Source organism: Impatiens glandulifera, chromosome 4 (genome assembly GCF_907164915.1).
Source record: "Impatiens glandulifera chromosome 4, dImpGla2.1, whole genome shotgun sequence".
In the NCBI taxonomy this organism is placed as follows: Eukaryota; Viridiplantae; Streptophyta; class Magnoliopsida; order Ericales; family Balsaminaceae; genus Impatiens; species Impatiens glandulifera.
Genome location: NC_061865.1, coordinates 39,281,494 through 39,300,472, shown reverse-complemented (window position 1 = coordinate 39,300,472; position 18,979 = coordinate 39,281,494). Strand labels below are relative to the sequence as shown.

The window sequence follows — 18,979 nt, the reverse complement described above, 5'->3', positions numbered from 1 at the left end:
TATTTCTAACCTTATCGAGAGTGTCGTTTGGTTGCAATACTAGAGGGTTGTTTTGCACAGATAGAAAATGAACTAGGGTTGTATTCATTGTTGGTTTTAGGACATTATTTCCACCAATGTCAACGTTGAGTATGCTTGTTGGCTTGTTCACTCATTGAGGAAACATTAGCCAACTAGGAATACTAATTGGCGGACACAACAGTTGGCGTGTGCCAGAAGGTACGAGTGTGCCACACAACCTGTTGAGGGAAGGTTCAACCGCTAGGGGCACCTACCAGGCTACCACTTCCCCAACACCCCCGATTATCAGACTTGGAAAAAAGTCTTAATCCGTTGTCATGAATCTTAGAGGAGATGGGCTGCCTTATCTCAAGGTTTGCATGAGACTAGGTCCTTGCCTCTTGACTCCTGAATGGCTTTTCTGGAGGCTTTCTCAACAAATTTATAGACAGGGGTATGAAAAACACCTTATTGCGACAACAAACGTCGCACTTCACTACCCTCTATTGTGTCTTTCGTCACCCCATGGTTCAATCCAAGAAGAAATTTGGGCCCCACCATGACCCCTAACCGGCCTCACCACCACTTCCCCGACACCTAAATTACTCAACCGTTTGATGAGGTGGAGCTGAATAACGATGTGGACATCCACTAGTCAAGTGTTACAGAGCACGTTGAAGGCTTTACGCCTAGACCTCACTGGAGATGGACTTCTTGTGTGACACCTACAAAAGGTTGATGATGCGTTCGCAGGGTAGAGGACGCAACATTGTGTCCTATGAACCGTTTAGGTTCTCCACAGATGCCGCTCTTGATACCTGCGATGTGCCTGTCATGATTGTTGCTCCAGCCGAGGAGGACTCGCTGTCGAAGACTTGAATAACGAGTAGGGAGGAGCCTTCGGATGAAGATCTTCCTATTGATGAATGTCTTAATGCGGAAATGGTTGTTTATACCCAGAATCAAGAAGATGCAAAAATTAGATATGAGTGGATTCAACTGATGCTGACAATAAAACCAGTGATCACAATGGACTGCGAAACATCGAAATATATGAAGATTTTGTGAGAAGTTTCGAGAGGAAACAAGAAAAGATAACCCGTAAACGTGCTTGCAAAGTAGCTGATTCAAGGAGACACTAAATTTCAATTTGACCCTGATTCTGATGCGAATTGTCATGTAATGCAGTTTTTCTTCGTGTTTGATCCTTAATTGGTTGAGGGAGGTATTGTATCCTTCGCTTTGCCTCCATTCCGAACACTAATAAAAACTCATAAATTTGTATTATCACGAATTTATGTATATTTCATATTTTGGAAGAGTTAAATTAAATTTTATTTATTTTTCATACTAAAATGAATTTTTAATATTATAACTATTTATAGAATATAATTTTTTTTAAATAACTTTTAGCATAATATTTTTGTTTTGTTTTTGTAGATATAGAATAAACTTTTAGGATATTATCATCATCCTTGAATTCATTTTTTGTAACGTTTATGAATTTTTTTTATTACTGATTTGATTTGGGATGTATTCGAATTTAATAAAAAATTATCCCATATAATCATATAAACATTATAATTTAGACTTTATTCTAAGACCATGAAACTGAGCAAAAAGACAAACTCCTCACCTCAGATAATATAGTATTAAAATAATTTTGTAGCTGCATATTATACTTCTTTCTTATTTTTTGAAAAAAGTGGCATCATACTTCACATTCTTACAATCTCAGAAAGACGAATTGTCGCCGAGAAAACTACTTCACAATCTTAAAATCTTACAAAGACGAATTGTCGCCGAGAAAACAACATATAATAGATAGGCTAAAATTTAAGTAGATAAACTCCAAACTTTTAATTGAGTGATCTGCAAATCCGTCTAATGACACCATCTTCACCTGTTAGTGGACTAATTTCTCCCATTTTGATCATGGCATTTGCAAAGTCAGCCCGAAAGGTCACAGCATTTGAATTGTATTCTCGCACAATACTATCAGTTGAGCCTCCACTAAAAAGTACTTGATCGGACTGAAGAAGACCCTTCTTTTCAATTAAATTTCTAAAGTAAACATTATCAAACAAAGTTGGTGTCACTAGATCAAGAGGTGCCAAATTGCTGTCACCATTTCCAGCAGCTGCAGGACAAGTACTTTTTCTTGTAGCAGCAAATCCTGCATCAATGTCACTTCCATCGTCGTATATTCTATCACGGAAGGTAAAACATTGTGCCTGACCTATTGTATGTGAACCTGCAGTTAATAAGCACTTCTTAGTAATTCATTACATCAAAGAAGTATCTTGTTAGATGTTTAGAATGATAAAAAAAACCTGATAAAGCTACCAAATCTCTTGTATTCAAACCCTTGGCAGCAAAATTGGATATATGCTCCTGAAGAGTGCTAGTAAACAAGGGTAAGTCTCTTTCAGCTTCATCTCGACTAGCGGTGGTTGAATCTCTTCTTCCTAGTTTCACAGTCCATGATGGACCGCCAACCTGATATATTTTTAATAATGTCCTTAAATTTACTTCTATGTTTTGTAAATAAAAGTTTCATTTATGTCCTTTTTAGACTTATATGTAAGTTTGGTTGCTACTCACCGCAGCTGATGCATCTCGCGCTGCAACTGCTAGAATGTCAGCACAAGAAACGACTCCAGGACATAGTCCTTCTAAGGTGGCTTTGGCCGACTCGATTACCTCGAAACCTCTCACAGAATCTCTATTTTGTAGTGCATCTCTTTCGCTAGTGGCGGAAGCTTGTTCATCGAGTAAGATGGACGCGTCACAACCCTATCATCAATCAAGAAAACATCATAACATGAGTTTAAGTCCAACATACTAAAATGGCTTATTGGCATATGACCGTTTAGAGAATAAATCCTAGTTTGTAGAGGAAAAAAAGACCTGAACGAAGCAATCATGAAAGTGGAGGCGAATGAGTGATGCTGCCATGCGACGTTCAGCAGCAACTGCTTGTAACACGGCAGAGTTAATAGCAGTTTGAGCGAGTGGGCATCTAGTGTTGTAGAAAGTGGATGACAATTGTGCATTACTAAATGCAGGCAAAAAAGTGAAGAGCAAGACAAAGAGGACAAATGTGGATGCAAAAGAGTTGCTAGAACTAAGGGCTGCCATTGCTGTTTAAAGCTTAAATATATTGTTCTTTAGCAAGCTTGATTCTGTAAGAGAATATGGTTTTGCAATCAATTTATAGAGAGCTGAAAGTAAGTGATGAGTCATGCAAGTGGTGGATTCCCCTGCATGCCTGATTTGATGTTAGATATCAGATCTACTTTGAATTAGAATTTAGTATTCAAAGAAAAATCATTGATAGGAAAGAAGGAGAAGAAAAGTTTGTACCTAGAACAAGGTTAAAACTGCGTTCTATATTGGGTCTTTGGCCTTTTCCTCTCAATCAAATTAAATGGCTGGATATATTATTGTTTAAGTCACCATACATGTATTAGACTTTTCAAATCTTGCCTAATTTTCATTATCCATTTTGGATGTATACTAATGGACTTGTGTCTCCTGATTATAGTCATCAAGTTGTTATCATAACTTATTAACCCTCTTCATTTAAACTGGAGAAAATCTATATTTGTTAATTTTTCATAAATTAGGATGATCTAATTTTTTTTTTATGTATTAATTGTCTACAATTCTTATACAGATCTGATTTCAAAAATTTGTACATTGAACGTATAAATTAATGGTAATTTAATGAAATATTATCTTATATATTTTAGTTTAGCTGTTACAATAATGATTCTGTTTAAAAACATATATAGAGTTGGAGTTGGAGTTGGAGTTGGAGTTGGAGTTGGAGTTGGAGTTGGAGTTGGAGTTGGAGTTGGAGTTGGAGTTGGAGTTGGAGTTGGAGTTGGAGATGGAGATGGAGATGGAGATGGAGATGGAGATGGAGATGGAGATGGAGTTGGAGTTGGAATGAAAGTTTTAACGAATAAATACTATTAAATTTATTAATATATAACATATAATTATAAAAAAAAATTCAGAATAATAAAAAATAATATATGTCCAAACCCAGCTCATTCTAAACAAGACCTTTATTTTCCTATTTTTTTTTAATGAATAAGAAATACAAAAAAAATCATTGACTGAGAAGAGTGAGAATCCATTCGCAAAGAATGCGTGCCAGCTGCACGAGCTCACAAATTGTCATCTAAACTTAGTGCAATATATTTTTAATGCTAATTCTGAAAGAGTTTTGAGGATAGATCTTGCTTTAATGCTCGAGTTTTCTCTATTGTTTTCATTGATGAATTCAATTTCAAATAGAAAGCTGAAAGAAGGATGAACTTTGATTCTGGAAATTCATTTTAGAACATGAAATTATATTGATCCGAATTGTTTATGCTGCCTGAGTGAATTGTTTTCCTAAAGTTTACTTCTGCATGAATAATTTCTCATTTAAAGTTGCATACAATGATCCAGTGTTTTAAATGGGCGCGGTGGCAGAAGAAAAATTAAAATGAGTTTAATTTTTTTTTTTAGATTTATAGAAGAAAATAGTTAATAAAAATAAAAAAAGAATAAGAATTCAAGTCACTCTCCCACTAAAAAATATCTTTTATATGTTTTAGTTTAAATTATTGTAATCCTAACCTAGATTAGTTCTGGAAGAAAAAGTTATTATTATTATATTTATATATAATGAAATATTAAAAAAATATATGTTATAAAATTAAAATAAATTTAATAAAATCAAATTTTAATTAAGTTTCTATGTAATTAAATATAATAAAAATACTTTAAATTTAATTTGTGACAAGTAAAATAATTAAATTTATCCAACTAGTTAAGTGATTACCACGATTAAGTACCAAAATTTAAGATACGGTTATTGCAAGACATATGTTATTAAATATAAATTAATAAAATAATAGTGATAAACACAAAAATAATTAATTCTTATTGAAGACTTTCTTATAAATATTTTTATTTTATGCCGAATTCATACTTGCCTCGACATATATCATTATGCCGAGCTAATAAAATTCTCGTGCAATCCACACGGATAAAAATATAAATAAAAAATTATAATAATATGTATTCAATATTTAATTTTTTTAATAAATCACGAATAATATATTAAAATAAAAATAAAACACTTTCATTCCATATTTTATTAACTTCGGTAAAACAACTTATCTTCTCACATATCTCATTACATATTTATTTTTTGTAATGACCAATATCAATTTACATTTAGCATTGTGACCTCACACTTTAGTCAATCGAATATTTGATTCATATCTTTTAACCACTTTCAATTGTCACCGTCTCACCGACATATTATTCCTCGGAAAAGCACTTTCCAATCACACTTGGTTAAATGGTTGTATTTGTTTTGTTAAGTTTATTTTTTGGTGGACAATTTGGCTTTAAAGAATTGTGAAACATTCAATGATTATTGTCGACTGATCGATACGTTTAATTCATAATTATATTATTATGACAATCGGAGATATTTCATTGGGTAAATCGGTTGAGACAATTGAGAACTCATTTATCTTCTTGAAGACTTCTGTGCTAGCTAAAATTTGTTCTTTTGTTTAATTTTTTGGTGTGAACATTTTTGTGTTGTGTTGTTTTATAATAATTTTTTTAAAAATTTCTTATAATATTTTTTTAGTTGAGTATAAAGAATTCTCATTTATATTATTTTGAATAGATCATTTAAAAAAAAAAAACTAAACATATTTTTGGCATTAGTTTATGTTTAATTTTAGGTAAAACTTAAAAGTAGATCTTAGTCCTTCAAAAAAACTTCTTAGGCAACAAAATGGTCTTTCACATTATAAATAGGAAAAAAAAAAACCTGCCTTAATACTTGTGTCTTCACAATACCGCCTCCTTTCAAGGCTAGGCGGCCGCTCGCCATTTAGAACACAATAGCCAAGAAGTCCTAGACGTTTTCATGGCATATAAATGAAGAGGTTTGTTAGGATCGGGGACGCCCTTGGAGGACCGGGGTGTTTCCGGTTTCAAGAAGGGTGGCCGCTTACAACACACACAACACTTTGGTGATAGTCCAGTTAGAGACTATAACCGTTCTCAGCACTACACAAACTGTCACAGACTCTTGAACCGGGTTCAAGGGCGGAAATGTCTGTTTCAGTCTGAAGCAACGTATGCGACTTAGATGATGTTTAGAAGGAGTCGGTTTTAGATGGAGTGTATGGACCGGTTTAAGGAGTACGATTGGTTTGAGATTAGGTTAAGTAAGTAAGTAATGAAAGCAAAAGACAGAACACGAGACAAGGATTTGTTTATGGATGTTCGGAGCAAACCCTCCTACGTCACCCCTTCTTCTCAGGTTATGAGAAGGATCTCCACTAACTTTTGTAGTTACAACAATACTGCCGGTCGAGCCCAACTTCGCTACTCGCCGGTTACACCAAACTCACTCTTTGATGTAATACAATAACTCAACACAACACAATAGAAAGCTTCCGGTTTTAGACACACCGGTTTTGAATGTAAGAGTTTATCTCTCTAACTTAATGTTTCCTTTGTAATCTGTAACTTCACAACTGTGTTCGTAACTTGCATTTAATGAAGACGTTTCATCTTCCTTTTATAGCTGAGAAGAGCCAACGGTCACTTTTCTTCTCTCTCCTTTGGATTGGTTGATCGTTATCACGCCGGTGCAGAGAGGTTGCTTGCACGCTTCACCTTCCTCAATACCTGGCAGTCATGCAGGCAGCTCTGAGCAGAAGATGACATAATCGGTTTTCAGATTTGGACACGTGTTGGACATGCACCTCAGGTTGTCAACTTCGGATCAATAAAGCATTATTGCTTTCCTCGCATGCTTCCGATCGGATCTGATCTTCTTTTATTCTTTCAAGACACGTTTCTTTCTTCATGGTGCGTCACTCTTGAAGTTTGAATCTTCCGGTTTTGTGCCTTGTGCAGTATGATCCGGCTGATATGTAAGTTTTTGTCTTTGCTGACCGGTCGCTTGAGAAAATGAACACCGGTTCCTATGATCTTTAACTTGATCACTTGAGACTGGTTTCTTTAAAGTATAGCAGCAACCGGTTTTGATGCCCCAACCGGTTCATACGGTTTTGATCTGTATTTGCACATGAAAGTTAACAACTGTTTAGTTCGTCTGGCCGGTTCCAAAAATTAACTTACTTAATTTTTCTATCAATTTCTCCCTTTTTGATTATTTAGAATAAATATTCAAAACTTGTAATGAGTGGCCGGTTTGAAAATTAACTTACTTAATTTTTCTATCAATTTCTCCCTTTTTGATTATTTAGAATAAATATTCAAAGCTTGTAATGAGTGGCCGGTTTGAAAATTAACTTACTTAATTTTTCTATCAATTTCTCCCTTTTTGATTATTTAGAATAAATATTCAAAACTTGTAATGAGTGGCCGGTTTGAAAAACTTTATTTAGAGACTTGAGTGTGAAGAAAATGTTTCAAAGACGTGTGTTTGATTTTCGAAGAGGGTGTGTGGAAACTAGCGGAGAGAAATATGATAAAATATCCGAGTTCAGAAACATAGTTAAACAAAGACTGTTTTGAAAGACGAAAATAGAAAGATTAAGGCTTGGATGTTCCCCCCTTGTGAAGCTCTTTTTCCAGTTCTTTCTCAAGCTGTCTTCTTTCTTCCTATTCTCTTGCCTTCCACTCCCTGTCGCGTCTTTCAGCGTCAATCAGCATTCCGGCCCATACACTTGAATGACCGGGAGTCTTTTTGCTGAACCCAAAATTGGCACAGACCGGTTTTGGTGGAGGAAGCGGTGGAGCAATAATTGGTCTGAAGCTTGGAGTTGCGGTTGAGCCTTCAGTTGCTCTTCTCTTCCGTTGGTTAAGTACCTCAGTGTCCTCTTCTTCTTCTTCATCAAGAGGTTGCACATTTAGCACGATTGGTACAACTGCTCTTTGTTCTGCCCGCTTGATTACTTTCGCAACTGCGCTCCGTTTCTTCTTATTCATTGTGTTCATTGAATGAGACGGTTGAACCGGTTGGGATTCCTGGATATTTGCCTGTTCCTCCTCGTTGCATTTCTGGGCAAACTCATAGTCTTTGTCCTCAATTTCCTTCTGCAACCGTTCCCTTTCTCTTTCTTCATCTTGCAGCCTCTTAGCGGTTTCAGCATCCGACTCGATTTGCGTTTGAGTCGTGCTGACTTGGATTTTGGACAACTCCCCAATCTGAATGGCCATTGCTTGCAGCATATCTAATAGTGGAGCGGTTGCGGTTTGGATGGACTCGGCGATCATGGATTTTACTGAGGTCTACACAACCGCATCTATCATGGACCTTATAGTGTTTGACAGATTAGCTTCAGCCGTTGCAATCCTCTCATCGGTTGCGGTTTTATAACTTCCAAGGCATGAATCAATTGTATCAACCACCGCTTGCTTAATTTGATAGAATTGCGGAGCTTTAGCAGTTTGAGAAGAGTCTTGTTCCAAGTTTTCCGTCGTTCCGGATGTCTCACCGATCACATAGAATGGCTTACTTTGATGTAGGTCGGCATTATTGAGTTGGCTTCGACAACCTTTCCTCCATTGCATATCAAAATGATCGAGATTTTGTACGAGCTTTTCTCGTACCGCAATAAACCGTTCGGCCATTCTCATTTCAATCGGAGATAGAGTCGCTCCTTTAGTTTCTTGAAAAGCATTCTCCATTGCTTGTAACCGAACGTTTTCAAGAATTACTGCGGTTTTGTTAAAAGCAGGTTGGATAAGGTTGGTGTGAGCTAATTGGAGGGCCCTTTCTTCCAGCCTGATGAGCCTGTCCCAATGTTTGTTTCCGCTCAATCCTGGAGCCATATCGGATAACTTTGTTTCACACCTGAGCTTCACCCACATGAGGTATGGAGCTATCGCATCACTCGCACCCTTGTTCATGTCCTTGAGAAGTTCCTCGAAAACTTCATCTTCTTGTTCTGCGGTAAAGGGAACCTCGTCCCCGGTTATGACTTCTAGTTGAGGACCGGTTTGCAGTGTACCTTTTCTTGTTAACGTTGAATCTTCGATAAGAACCCCTTTTCCTTTGTTGACCTGAACAAACCCTTCAGGTATTGGTGCTGAGTCAGATGGCCCATCTTGAGCCGATTGGTTTTCTGGAGCTGTCTTGCCCCCTGCGGAACCGGATGGTTCCTGTTCTTCAAGATTACCCTCTTGAGCCGGAGGTGTAATGTCTGTTGTTTTGGCCGTTTCTTCGACCGGTTGTACTTCACTCTGATTAGGTATTTCAACCTGATCAACTGATTTGCGACGACTTGACACATCATCCTCGGTTTCTCTTGCAATGTCTTGGATAACATCCTCAATTGCTTCAGAGGTGTTTAAGCCCACGTTGGCTATTACCTCTTCAACTCTTTTACTTGGAGACTTGGAGGTTTCAGAGTGAATACTAACCTCTACTTCCTCCTTGGAAACTGACTTGTTTTCTTGGCTCCCCGAGGATTCGGTTTGCCTTGGAGAATTAGATGGAATGGGGGTAGGGATGATGGTGTTGATGGGAATGGGTTGAAGTACGTCTGCGGTTCTTTCTGGTGGATTATCCGAGGAAAGAGTTTTCTCGGAGTCCGCCGGTTTGTTGGAACTCTTCCTTGCAGCCGTCTTCTTCCTCCCCTTCGGTTCTTGTGGGGCTTCGGTTTCAACCGCTTTTCTTTTGCTTTTGCTTGGTTACTTCTTCAGCCGGAGCGGAAGAACTGGTCCCTTTGGACGACTTTGTTCTAGATGACTTGGGTTTGATCGCCTTCTCCGGTTTCTCAATCATTGACTCTGAGTCAAGAATATTGATGATTGGGAGCGGTTTACCTTCACCCAGTTCCACATTAAGGAACTCAAGGATTTTGACGATCTGCATTGCGAAGGCTTGAACCCGGCCATCCTTCTTAATCACCATCTGGCAAAATTCTTCAAAAATAACGTATCCCCAGTTCACCTTGTCACCGCGGACAATGGCCATCAACATCTTGAGTTTAAGTTTCGTCAGGTTATCGAAGTTATCTCCTCTTCCCTGGAGTGAGCGGGCGATTACAGTCAGCAACCATCTGAATTCCGGTTTTAGCTTGTTCCTCCGGCTAGAGTGAATCACCAGATCCTGATCTGAGAAAGAAACCACCAACCGGACAACGTTTGATTCTGTATCGGTTAGGTCAATCTTTAGGTCCAGACCGGTGTTGGGCAGACCGAGAGCTTCAACAAATAACTCTTCGGTGATTAGAATGGCCTTCCCGTTGACTGTGGCTGAGACTTTCCTCTTTGTGAGCATCGCCGTCGCTAAGAACTCCGTCACGGCCGCCGGATAAATGATGAACGGACCAGATAGAAACTTCTCCAACCCAAAATCTCTTAAAAATTGAAGAACAGCCTTGTTTTTGTCATCGGCGTGTTCATCAATGTCTGCGAAATCAATTTGCAACATCCATTGGAAAGGGGCTTTGCTTAGATCCATGATAGTTTTGAAAAGAGAGGAATAAAGAACGATGATGATCGGAGATAAGAAATCCTTTGAAGATCTGGAAATTTGTAGAGAGAGAAAGCACAAGTGTCGAATGAGATGATTAGACTTTATATAGATGACGGTTTCGAACGGTTAGAAGATGAACTGTCGTTTGATGTTTTTGGCGCCAACTTTCCCTCCAAAAGTTACTGCAGTAACTTTCGGCAGTAAATGCGGAAAACCCATGGGCGATAAATATTGGGAGGTGAAACCGTGGGCGGTTAAGTTTTTCAAACTTTTCACTTTTGCTCGAAGTTCCGGTTTTACTTGAAGTCTTGCTAACCGGAAGTTTTTAAGTTAACATTAAGTGTTTTGTGTATAAGTTTAAAAAATCGGAAAGAAAGATATGAATGAAAAACCGGAGACTTTGAAGATTAAATATTTCATAAATAAGAATATTGAACATTGAGCGGTTTTGGTCGTACAACAAAATGACCAAAAACCGGAAAGGAAAGACAGATAACTTAGTCTTCTTTGAACCAATCCCTTCCACCATCCTTTCGTACCACTTTTCCACGGTGTTTTCGGGTGACCGTTCCTCAATTCTTGCTATCCACGTGTGCATCATGAGCATGGTGATAGTGTTAGACGGTCCAACCGGAACACCGGTTCCAAGGTTGCGGCGTTTAGACATTAGGGACCGGGTGATTTGAGGAGCGAAACTGGTCCTTCCCCTTGCAGCGGTCATGAGCCGCTTCAGTTTGTTGAAGAGGTAGGTTGCCCAGTTGATCGACGAGTTTCGAATGATGGCTATCATGATGTCGAAAGCCTCCCGGTTGTAGTTCTGGTTAGGCATTTGGCCCATGATAGACCTTTGAACCAAGTCATGCAGGACTTGGTAGTAAGGAGCGATGGTTTTTTTTCTTTCCAAAGTCCTTGATCGGAGTATTGGAAGAAGAGAACATATGGAAAAAGTCTTCCTTAGCCGACAGGAACGGCGTTGGGAAGTCCGAAAAACATTCGGTTGGAAGGTGAAAGAAGTTGGCGAATTCCTCTTCTGTAAACCGAAGGAATTGACCGTCGACGATGGTGCGAATGCTGCCATCATCTAGAACATGACCGTTGTTGAAAAATTCACACACCTCCTCCACGAGGATAGTGTCTGAACCTTTAAGAAAGCCTTGGAGCCCCGAATCTATGATATGTTGAAAGATACATTCATAGTATGCACTGTCTTTGATGTCTTCGAAGTCGATGATAAGGGTATTTCTGAGTTCAGCAGACATTGTGAGAAAGGTTTTGGAAAGATTTTCTGAACTTTTATGTTTTAGAGAGAAGGAAGGCAGGAAGCGTGTTTTGACTATGAAGGAATGAATCCCTTTTATAGCCTGGAACGGTTGAGACCATTTAATGAGGATATTTGAAAAATCTAGCCGTTTATGTCTAGTCATTAATGACTTTGTGATTTTCAAGGGAATAAAGACATGTCTTGTCTAATCACGTCAGGCATGCTTATTGAGAATGAATATTTGTGTTTCCAAGAGTGATCTGATTTTATTTTGATACGGCACAATAAATGTTTGATCATTTATGATTTTAGATTTTGGATTAAAAGAGGAAGGAAAATATGCTTCATTAGTTGAGGTGCAAAATCGGTAGTACATCAAAATTACCGGTTTTGGAAAAGAAATAAAATAGGACAGAGGAAAGGACAGGCTAGACGTTAGATGACTCAGCCGCTTGATTTCTTCTAGCCTTGACTGCTTCCCACCGGTCGATCATCTCTTGTACTCTTTCCTTGGTGAGCACATGCCTTGGATGGAGAGTTACGAATGGTCCGGAGTGGATGTCCAGACTTGCACAAAAACCGCTCAGCTGAGGAGCGTAGCCGGTTTTGTTGGAGAGGAGCATCTTCTTCAGGTTGCTGAAATGATCCAGGACCAGTTAACCGGTGTCCCAACCGTTACAGCGATCATCATCTCGAAGACCCTTTGGGTGTAGTAGTAACTTTTCTCTCTGCCCAAGACGGACTTTCCCAGAATCTCACAGAGAAGCTGGTACTTATGAGAAAGTTGGCTTTTAGCACCCCAGGGTTTAACCGGGATGTCAGATCCTGAGAACCGGCGACACATCTCTTCCATGGTCACCGGGGAGTATGTTAAGTCGGTTACCCCTTCATTGGGCAAACCGCAGTATACAGCGAAATCCGTCTCGCTGAATAAGAACTTCTGACCGTAGACTTGTGCAACGATTATATCTCGATGTACTTCTTTTCCGGTCTGGAAGAATTCTTCGACTACTAGGTAGTCAAGAATGAATCTGTTTTCGAGGAAGCTTCTTAGCCCGCTTCTTTCTACGGCTAAGAACATTTCTTTGACTTCGTGATCTTCATATTGGTAGATTGAATTAAAATCTGTCAGTAGAATCTTCTTTGCTAGGGAGTTGGTGTTCATGTTCTTGAGAGAGAGAGTTTATCTCAAGAATGATACTTGTGAATAGTAATCTTGTGAAGTTTTGTGAAGGTTTAAGGGTGGTTTATATAGCCAGGGGTTCGGCTAGATTAATGAGTTTTAAGCATGCTTGATGATGTCATCAGTCATTTAATAGACTATAACTTGTTGAAGTAACTAATGTTTATTTCCAAGATAAAATCTAATTATTACCAAGATAATAATGATGACAAATATCTATTGACAAGATGTGAGTCTCCCTCTCTTGATGATGGACACATGTCGTCATCTCGATTGTGGTAGACTATTTTTATTGATTACAGGCTTCATTTTTCAAAATATGCATGAAAAATCAGTTAGTCATCCCAAGTTAACCGGAGAAGTTCATTCCATCAGACCAGAATGCATTTGTACTAAACGGTTTTCCATGACCGGTTTTAGTAGGATATTTTGTTCCGATTGTGAAGAAACGTTGATTTATGTCAACATTTTCTCAACTTTGGATTTATTATATCTACTTCAACCTGGTTATTTCAACCGTATAGTAAGTATACATGTGATTTGAAATTATGAAGTAATCGGGCATAACCGGAGATTTCCTCCCGGTTAGCATTTTTGATTTATCAATGGCCTATTTGAATATGGTTTGAGAAGCGAGAGTTTCTCCCTGAACACATATCCCGGTTTTATGCAAGCATAATCATGATATCAGTTGATTAAGATTAGTAAGTCCCAAGATATTTCGAAAGTGAGAAAACTTAGCTTCCTGTAGCGGTTTTGTGAATATATCCGCTACTTGTTGCTCGGTCGAGACATATTCCAGCCGGATGTGTTTCTCCTGAACATGCTCCCGGATGAAATGGTGTCGGATATCGATATGCTTTATTCTTGAGTGCAGCACCGGATTGTATGTAATCGCTATAGCACTGGTGTTGTCACAGAAGTTTGGAGATTCCTTGGCTTCTATCCCGAAGTCCCTTAGTTGCTGTTGGATCCAGAGAAGTTGTGCACAGCAGCTTCCAACCGCTATGTACTCTGCCTCTGCGGTTGATGTTGCAACAGATGTTTGTTTCTTGCTGCTCCAAGTGACTAACCAACCACCTAGGAACTCACAGGTTCCACTTGTGCTTTTTCTATCGATCTTGCATCCTGCGTAATCGGCATCTGAGTAGCTTATAAGATTGAAACTTGAATCTTTTGGGTACCAAAGTCCCACTTCTTGAGTTCCCTTTAGATATTTTAGAATTCTTTTGGCCGCCGTATAATGAGATTGCTTTGGATTTGCTTGGAACCTTCCGCACACTCCAACCGCAAACAAAATATCAGGTCGGCTGGCTGTAAGATATAGCAATGATCCGATCATTCCTCGATAGGCTGTGATGTCAACGGCTTGACCATCATCATCTTTGTCCAGCTTTACTGAAGGACTCATTGGCGTAGCCGCTTCGGCACATGTATCCATTCCAAATTTCTTTAGTAGTTCGGCTGTGTACTTCGTTTGACTTATGAAGGTTCCGGCTTCAATCTGCTTAACCTGGAGTCCTAGAAAGAAACTCAATTCTCCCATCATACTCATTTGAAATATATCAGTCATCATTTTCGAGAACTTGTCACATAGTTTTGGATCGGTTGATCCGAATATAATATCATCAACGTAAATCTGAACAAGTAATATTTGTTCATTCCTTTCAAATTTGAAAAGTGTTTTGTCTACCGAACCTATTGTGAATTTGTGATCAAATAAAAATTGTGTCAAAGTATCATACCAAGCTCTTGGAGCTTGTTTCAAACGGTAAAGGGCTTTATTCAGCCGGTAAACATGATTTTCGTGTTCTAGATTTTTAAAACCTGGAGGTTGATTAACATACACCTCTTCATTTACTTTACCGTTTAGAAAAGCACTCTTAACATCCATTTGAAAAACTTTGAAGTTTTTAAAAGCTGCATATGCTAAAAATATTCTAATGGCCTCAAGTCTAGCTACAGGGGCAAATGATTCTTCAAAATCAACGCCTTCTTCCTGTTTATAGCCTTGAGCCACTAACCGGGCTTTGTTCCTCGTAACTAAACCGTCTTCATTGAGTTTATTTCTGAATACCCATCGTGTTCCTATAACCGGTTTGTTTTTCGGTTTAGGGACTAGGTACCAGACTTTATTTATCTCAAACTCGTTTAATTCCTCTTGCATTGCTAAGATCCAATCTGGATCTGACAATGCTTCATCCACCTTTTCCGGCTCAATTTGCGATATGAAAGCTGAGTTTTCATAGTGATCCAAATTCTGTTGCCTAGTTCGGACGGGTGAGGATATGTTACCTATTACTAGTTCAAGAGGATGATTTTTGTTCCTTCTGAGGTTAATCCGAGACGTGTCTATCAAGCTTTCGGTTGGCTGATCAAGGTTAGACTGATCGGTAGGTTGCACAGAGTCAGACCGACCGATTTCTTCAGTAGAAACTGAAGCGTCAACTTTCTGCGGTAAGGCAGCTTGATCAGGCTGAGGTTCAGCATCAACCGCTTGGTCCTTGACAAATCGTCTAAAAACCGGAACCTCGTCTTCATCATCAAAATAGATATTAAAATTTTCCATTCTGTTGTGAAGGTCGAAGGGTAATGCAGTGTTTCGTTCAGCCGATTCATCGAAAACAACGTGTGCGATTTCTTCAACTGTTAAAGTCCTAGTATTGTATATTCTGTAGGCTTTACTCACAGCTGAATATCCCAACATTATTCCCTAATCGGATTTAACATCAAAAGCGGTCAAGTAATTCTTGCCGTTATTGTGAACAAAACATTTGCTACCAAAAATTCGAAAATACCGTACACTTGGAATTTGATCAAAGTAAATTTCAAAAGGAGTTTTAGAAAACCGTTTAGTTACTAAAGATCGATTTTGTGTATAGCAAGCGGTGTTGATAGCTTCAGCCCAAAACTTTTGAGCAATACCCGAATCAGCTATCATTGACCTTGCGGCTTCCTTGAGAGTTCAGTTTCTTCTCTCAGCCAGGCCATTTTGTTGAGGAGTTCTGGCACTAGACAACTCGTGTCTAATACCGGAATCATTAAGAAAAGTTGTTAAATTGCTGTTTATAAACTCAGTTCCTCTATCCCTTCTGATTTTGTTCACTCGAAAGGATTTTTCATTTTGTATTCTCAAAATCAATTTAATCAGGTTTGGAGTTGCTTGTTTTTAGAAGCTAGAAAAGTAACCCAAGTAAATTTAGAATAATCATCAATAACTATCATAGTATAATGCATGCCTCCTAAACTAGTTACTTTGACCGGACCAAACAGATCCATATGCAAGAGTTCTAAGCATCGTTCAGATTGATAATTTCCTTTACGTTTGAAAGATGATTTTACTTGTTTGCCCATTTGACATGCATCACATACTTTATCTTTTGAGAATTTAACGTTTGGAAAACCGTGAACTAGTTCCTTGGAACAAATGAAGTTAATCGTTTTGAAATTCAAATGGTTTAACCGTTTATGCCAAAGCCAGTTTGGATCATTTCCGGCTATCATGCACACAGGTTTTTCAAAATCAGTTTTCCAATCAACTTTGTAAATGTTTCTCATCCGGTTACCGGTTAATAGTATGTCATTATCTTGGTTTTTAACTAAACACGAGTTTTTATGAAATTCAACTTTGTAACCCACATCACACATTTGACTTATGCTTAACAGGTTAAAACGTAATTTTTCTACCAATAATACATTACTTATGGATAAATAACCATGGACAATCTTACCCTTGCCCACAGTTTTACCTTTCGAGTTGTCCCCGAATGTGATGATTGCTCCGGTTTCGTACTTGATGTCGGTTAGTAGCTCTTTGTTTCCGGTCATATGCCTTGAGCATCCACTGTCCAGGTACCATTCTGAATTCTTTAGCCGGTTGCTCCTCCTAACCTGCAACAAACAATTATTTACACCTTTTTGGTACCCACATTCAGTTGGGTCCATGGTTGATTAGTCCCTTTGGGATCCAAACTTGAATAATTCGGATCACCTTCCCGGTATCTGTTTTTATAATATTTGGCTTAACTTCTTGGCTGTTGCTCAAGAATACCTTATGTTGTGATGTGTTTCTTTGATGTCGAGTTTTATTGGGTTTATTTGGTTTCCGGTTGACTTTCTTTCTCTCAGGATGAAGCCACTTTTCTGATTCGGTAAGGCTTACATACTTAAGCGTTTCTTCCGGTTTTAAGTCATTTTTGGTTTGTGAACTCTTGATAAATTTTATAAACGGAAGATTGTTCTTCGTGAGTTTTATCCCGTTAGGCTGTTTTCATTCGTTTTGTTTACTTGGTTCATAACCGATACCATACATACACTTAGGGTGTCTTTTATAGTTACACATTTGTTTTACCGCTTGACGTGATCTCTCCCACGCAGTCGTGACGTACATTGCTCGTTCATCGGTTTCGGTTACCGGTTGAACTGTCTTCACATTATCGGAGAATAGTTCATCCGGTTCATACATTTCGATTTCACATGTTTTATCATATACATTATTTATTTGTTCGGTTTTAGATTCTATTGGAGTTGGTATGTATGCAGATATGTTTCTGAACTCAGCAACCATTTGGTTGAGTGCAGAAACCAAATCTTCTTTGGTAAACTCGTCAGAAGAGAAATCAAATACCTCTTCGTCGTTTGACATGAAGCAGGTTACTTTCTCTTCACCGTCTTCATTATCGGAGTATGCCCACTCGCTTCTGCCGTCGGATGCAATGAGCGCTTTCTGAATCTCCTTTCCTTCGTCAGCATGTTCATCATCGTTTCTCCGGTAGTCGTTTCGTTGGTTGTTGTTTCCCCGGTAGTTGTTCCCTTGATAATTGTTTCCCTGGTACCGGTTGCTTTGATAGTTGTTCCCCTGATAATTGTTTCTCTGATAGTTCCCTTCCGGTTTTCTATCGTCTCTCCTTAGTTTTCTACACTCTGACCTGAAATGTCCAAAGCCGTCACAGTTATAGCATCTTTTATTTGATTTGTCTACATAATTATAATTAAAATCATTGTTAGATGGTGACTGGCTCTTCTTCATGAATTTCCCGAATTTCTGAGCTAACATCGCCATCACATCTTCAGTAATTTGATCGGTGTTTTTGACTAGAGCCGGAACGGTTGATACTTGGGCCACCGGTTCCATCGATGTAACCAAAGCTCTGGTTGCGGTTGATGTGGATGCTTCGTCTTCGATCCGAGACTTGATCTCGAACTCGTAGGCTTTTAGATCCTCGAACACATCATGCAACTTCATCTGCCCAATGGTGCTCGATTCCATCATCACCATGGTTTTGATATCCCACGTGCTTGACAGAGATCTTAGGGCTTTGATGATTACTTCTCGGTTGTCATACTTCTTTCCGAGTGTTTGAAGCTCGTTGACTACACTAGTGAACCGGTTGCTGAATTCCTTCATGTTTTCCCCCGGTTTCATCCTTATGTTTTCATATTTCTGTGTAGCCACCAAGATTTTGTTCTCCTTAGTTCTTTCGTTTCCCTCATGGATCTGAATGATCGTTTCCCAGGCTTCCTTTGCATTTTCACACTCTGATATTTTGTTCAAAGTGTTATCATCTATGGCCTTGTAGATGTGCCTCATGCAATGGTTTTCCAGGTTACTCCGTCTTCGATCTTCATTCGTCCATAGGTCTGCCTCCTTGTTGATCTTGATCGGTCCCTCTTTCAGGACTCGGCTCGACTCATCATCTAACGTAATCAGATGTAGATACATTTGTTTCTTCCAACTGCTAAACGCTTCGCTATTTAGCATTGGCGGCTTGTCGCTGTGGGTCATGCTTCCCATCTTCTTCGGTTGCTTGAGTATAACCGTTCTCAGCACTACACAAACTGTCACAGACTCTTGAACCGGGTTCAAGGGCGGAAATGTCTGTTTCAGTCTGAAGCAACGTATGCGACTTAGATGATGTTTAGAAGGATTCAGTTTTAGATGGAGTGTATGGACCGGTTTAAGGAGTACGATTGGTTTGAGGTTAGGTTAAGTAAGTAAGTAATGAAAGCAAAAGACAGAACACGAGACAAGGATTTGTTTATGGATGTT

General features: G+C 38.8%; 1 protein-coding gene across 1 annotated transcript; it reads right to left on the bottom strand.

The window, feature by feature from the left end:
* Nucleotides 1-1,694: 1,694 nt before the first annotated feature.
* LOC124935914 (lignin-forming anionic peroxidase-like) lies at nt 1,695-3,174 on the bottom strand. The gene is made up of 4 exons (XM_047476353.1): nt 2,911-3,174; nt 2,605-2,796; nt 2,334-2,499; nt 1,695-2,254 (listed from the first exon to the last, which is right to left on the bottom strand). The coding sequence occupies exons 1-4, from the start codon at nt 3,139-3,141 to the stop codon at nt 1,860-1,862; spliced, it is 984 nt and encodes a 327-aa protein (XP_047332309.1). The 5' UTR covers nt 3,142-3,174; the 3' UTR covers nt 1,695-1,859.
* Between the last annotated feature and the right edge of the window lie 15,805 nt (nt 3,175-18,979).

What these genes read in the sequence shown, in the direction of transcription:
- LOC124935914 (XM_047476353.1), bottom strand. Translation starts at nt 3,141, where the DNA reads ATGGCAGCCCTTAGTTCTAGCAACTCTTTTGCATCCACATTTGTCCTC. An exon ending in TTCATGATTGCTTCGTTCAG is followed by an intron (nt 2,797 to 2,910) that starts GTCTTTTTTTCC and finishes GATTGATGATAG; the next exon opens with GGTTGTGACGCGTCCATCTT. An exon ending in CGCGAGATGCATCAGCTGCG is followed by an intron (nt 2,500 to 2,604) that starts GTGAGTAGCAAC and finishes AAAATATATCAG; the next exon opens with GTTGGCGGTCCATCATGGAC.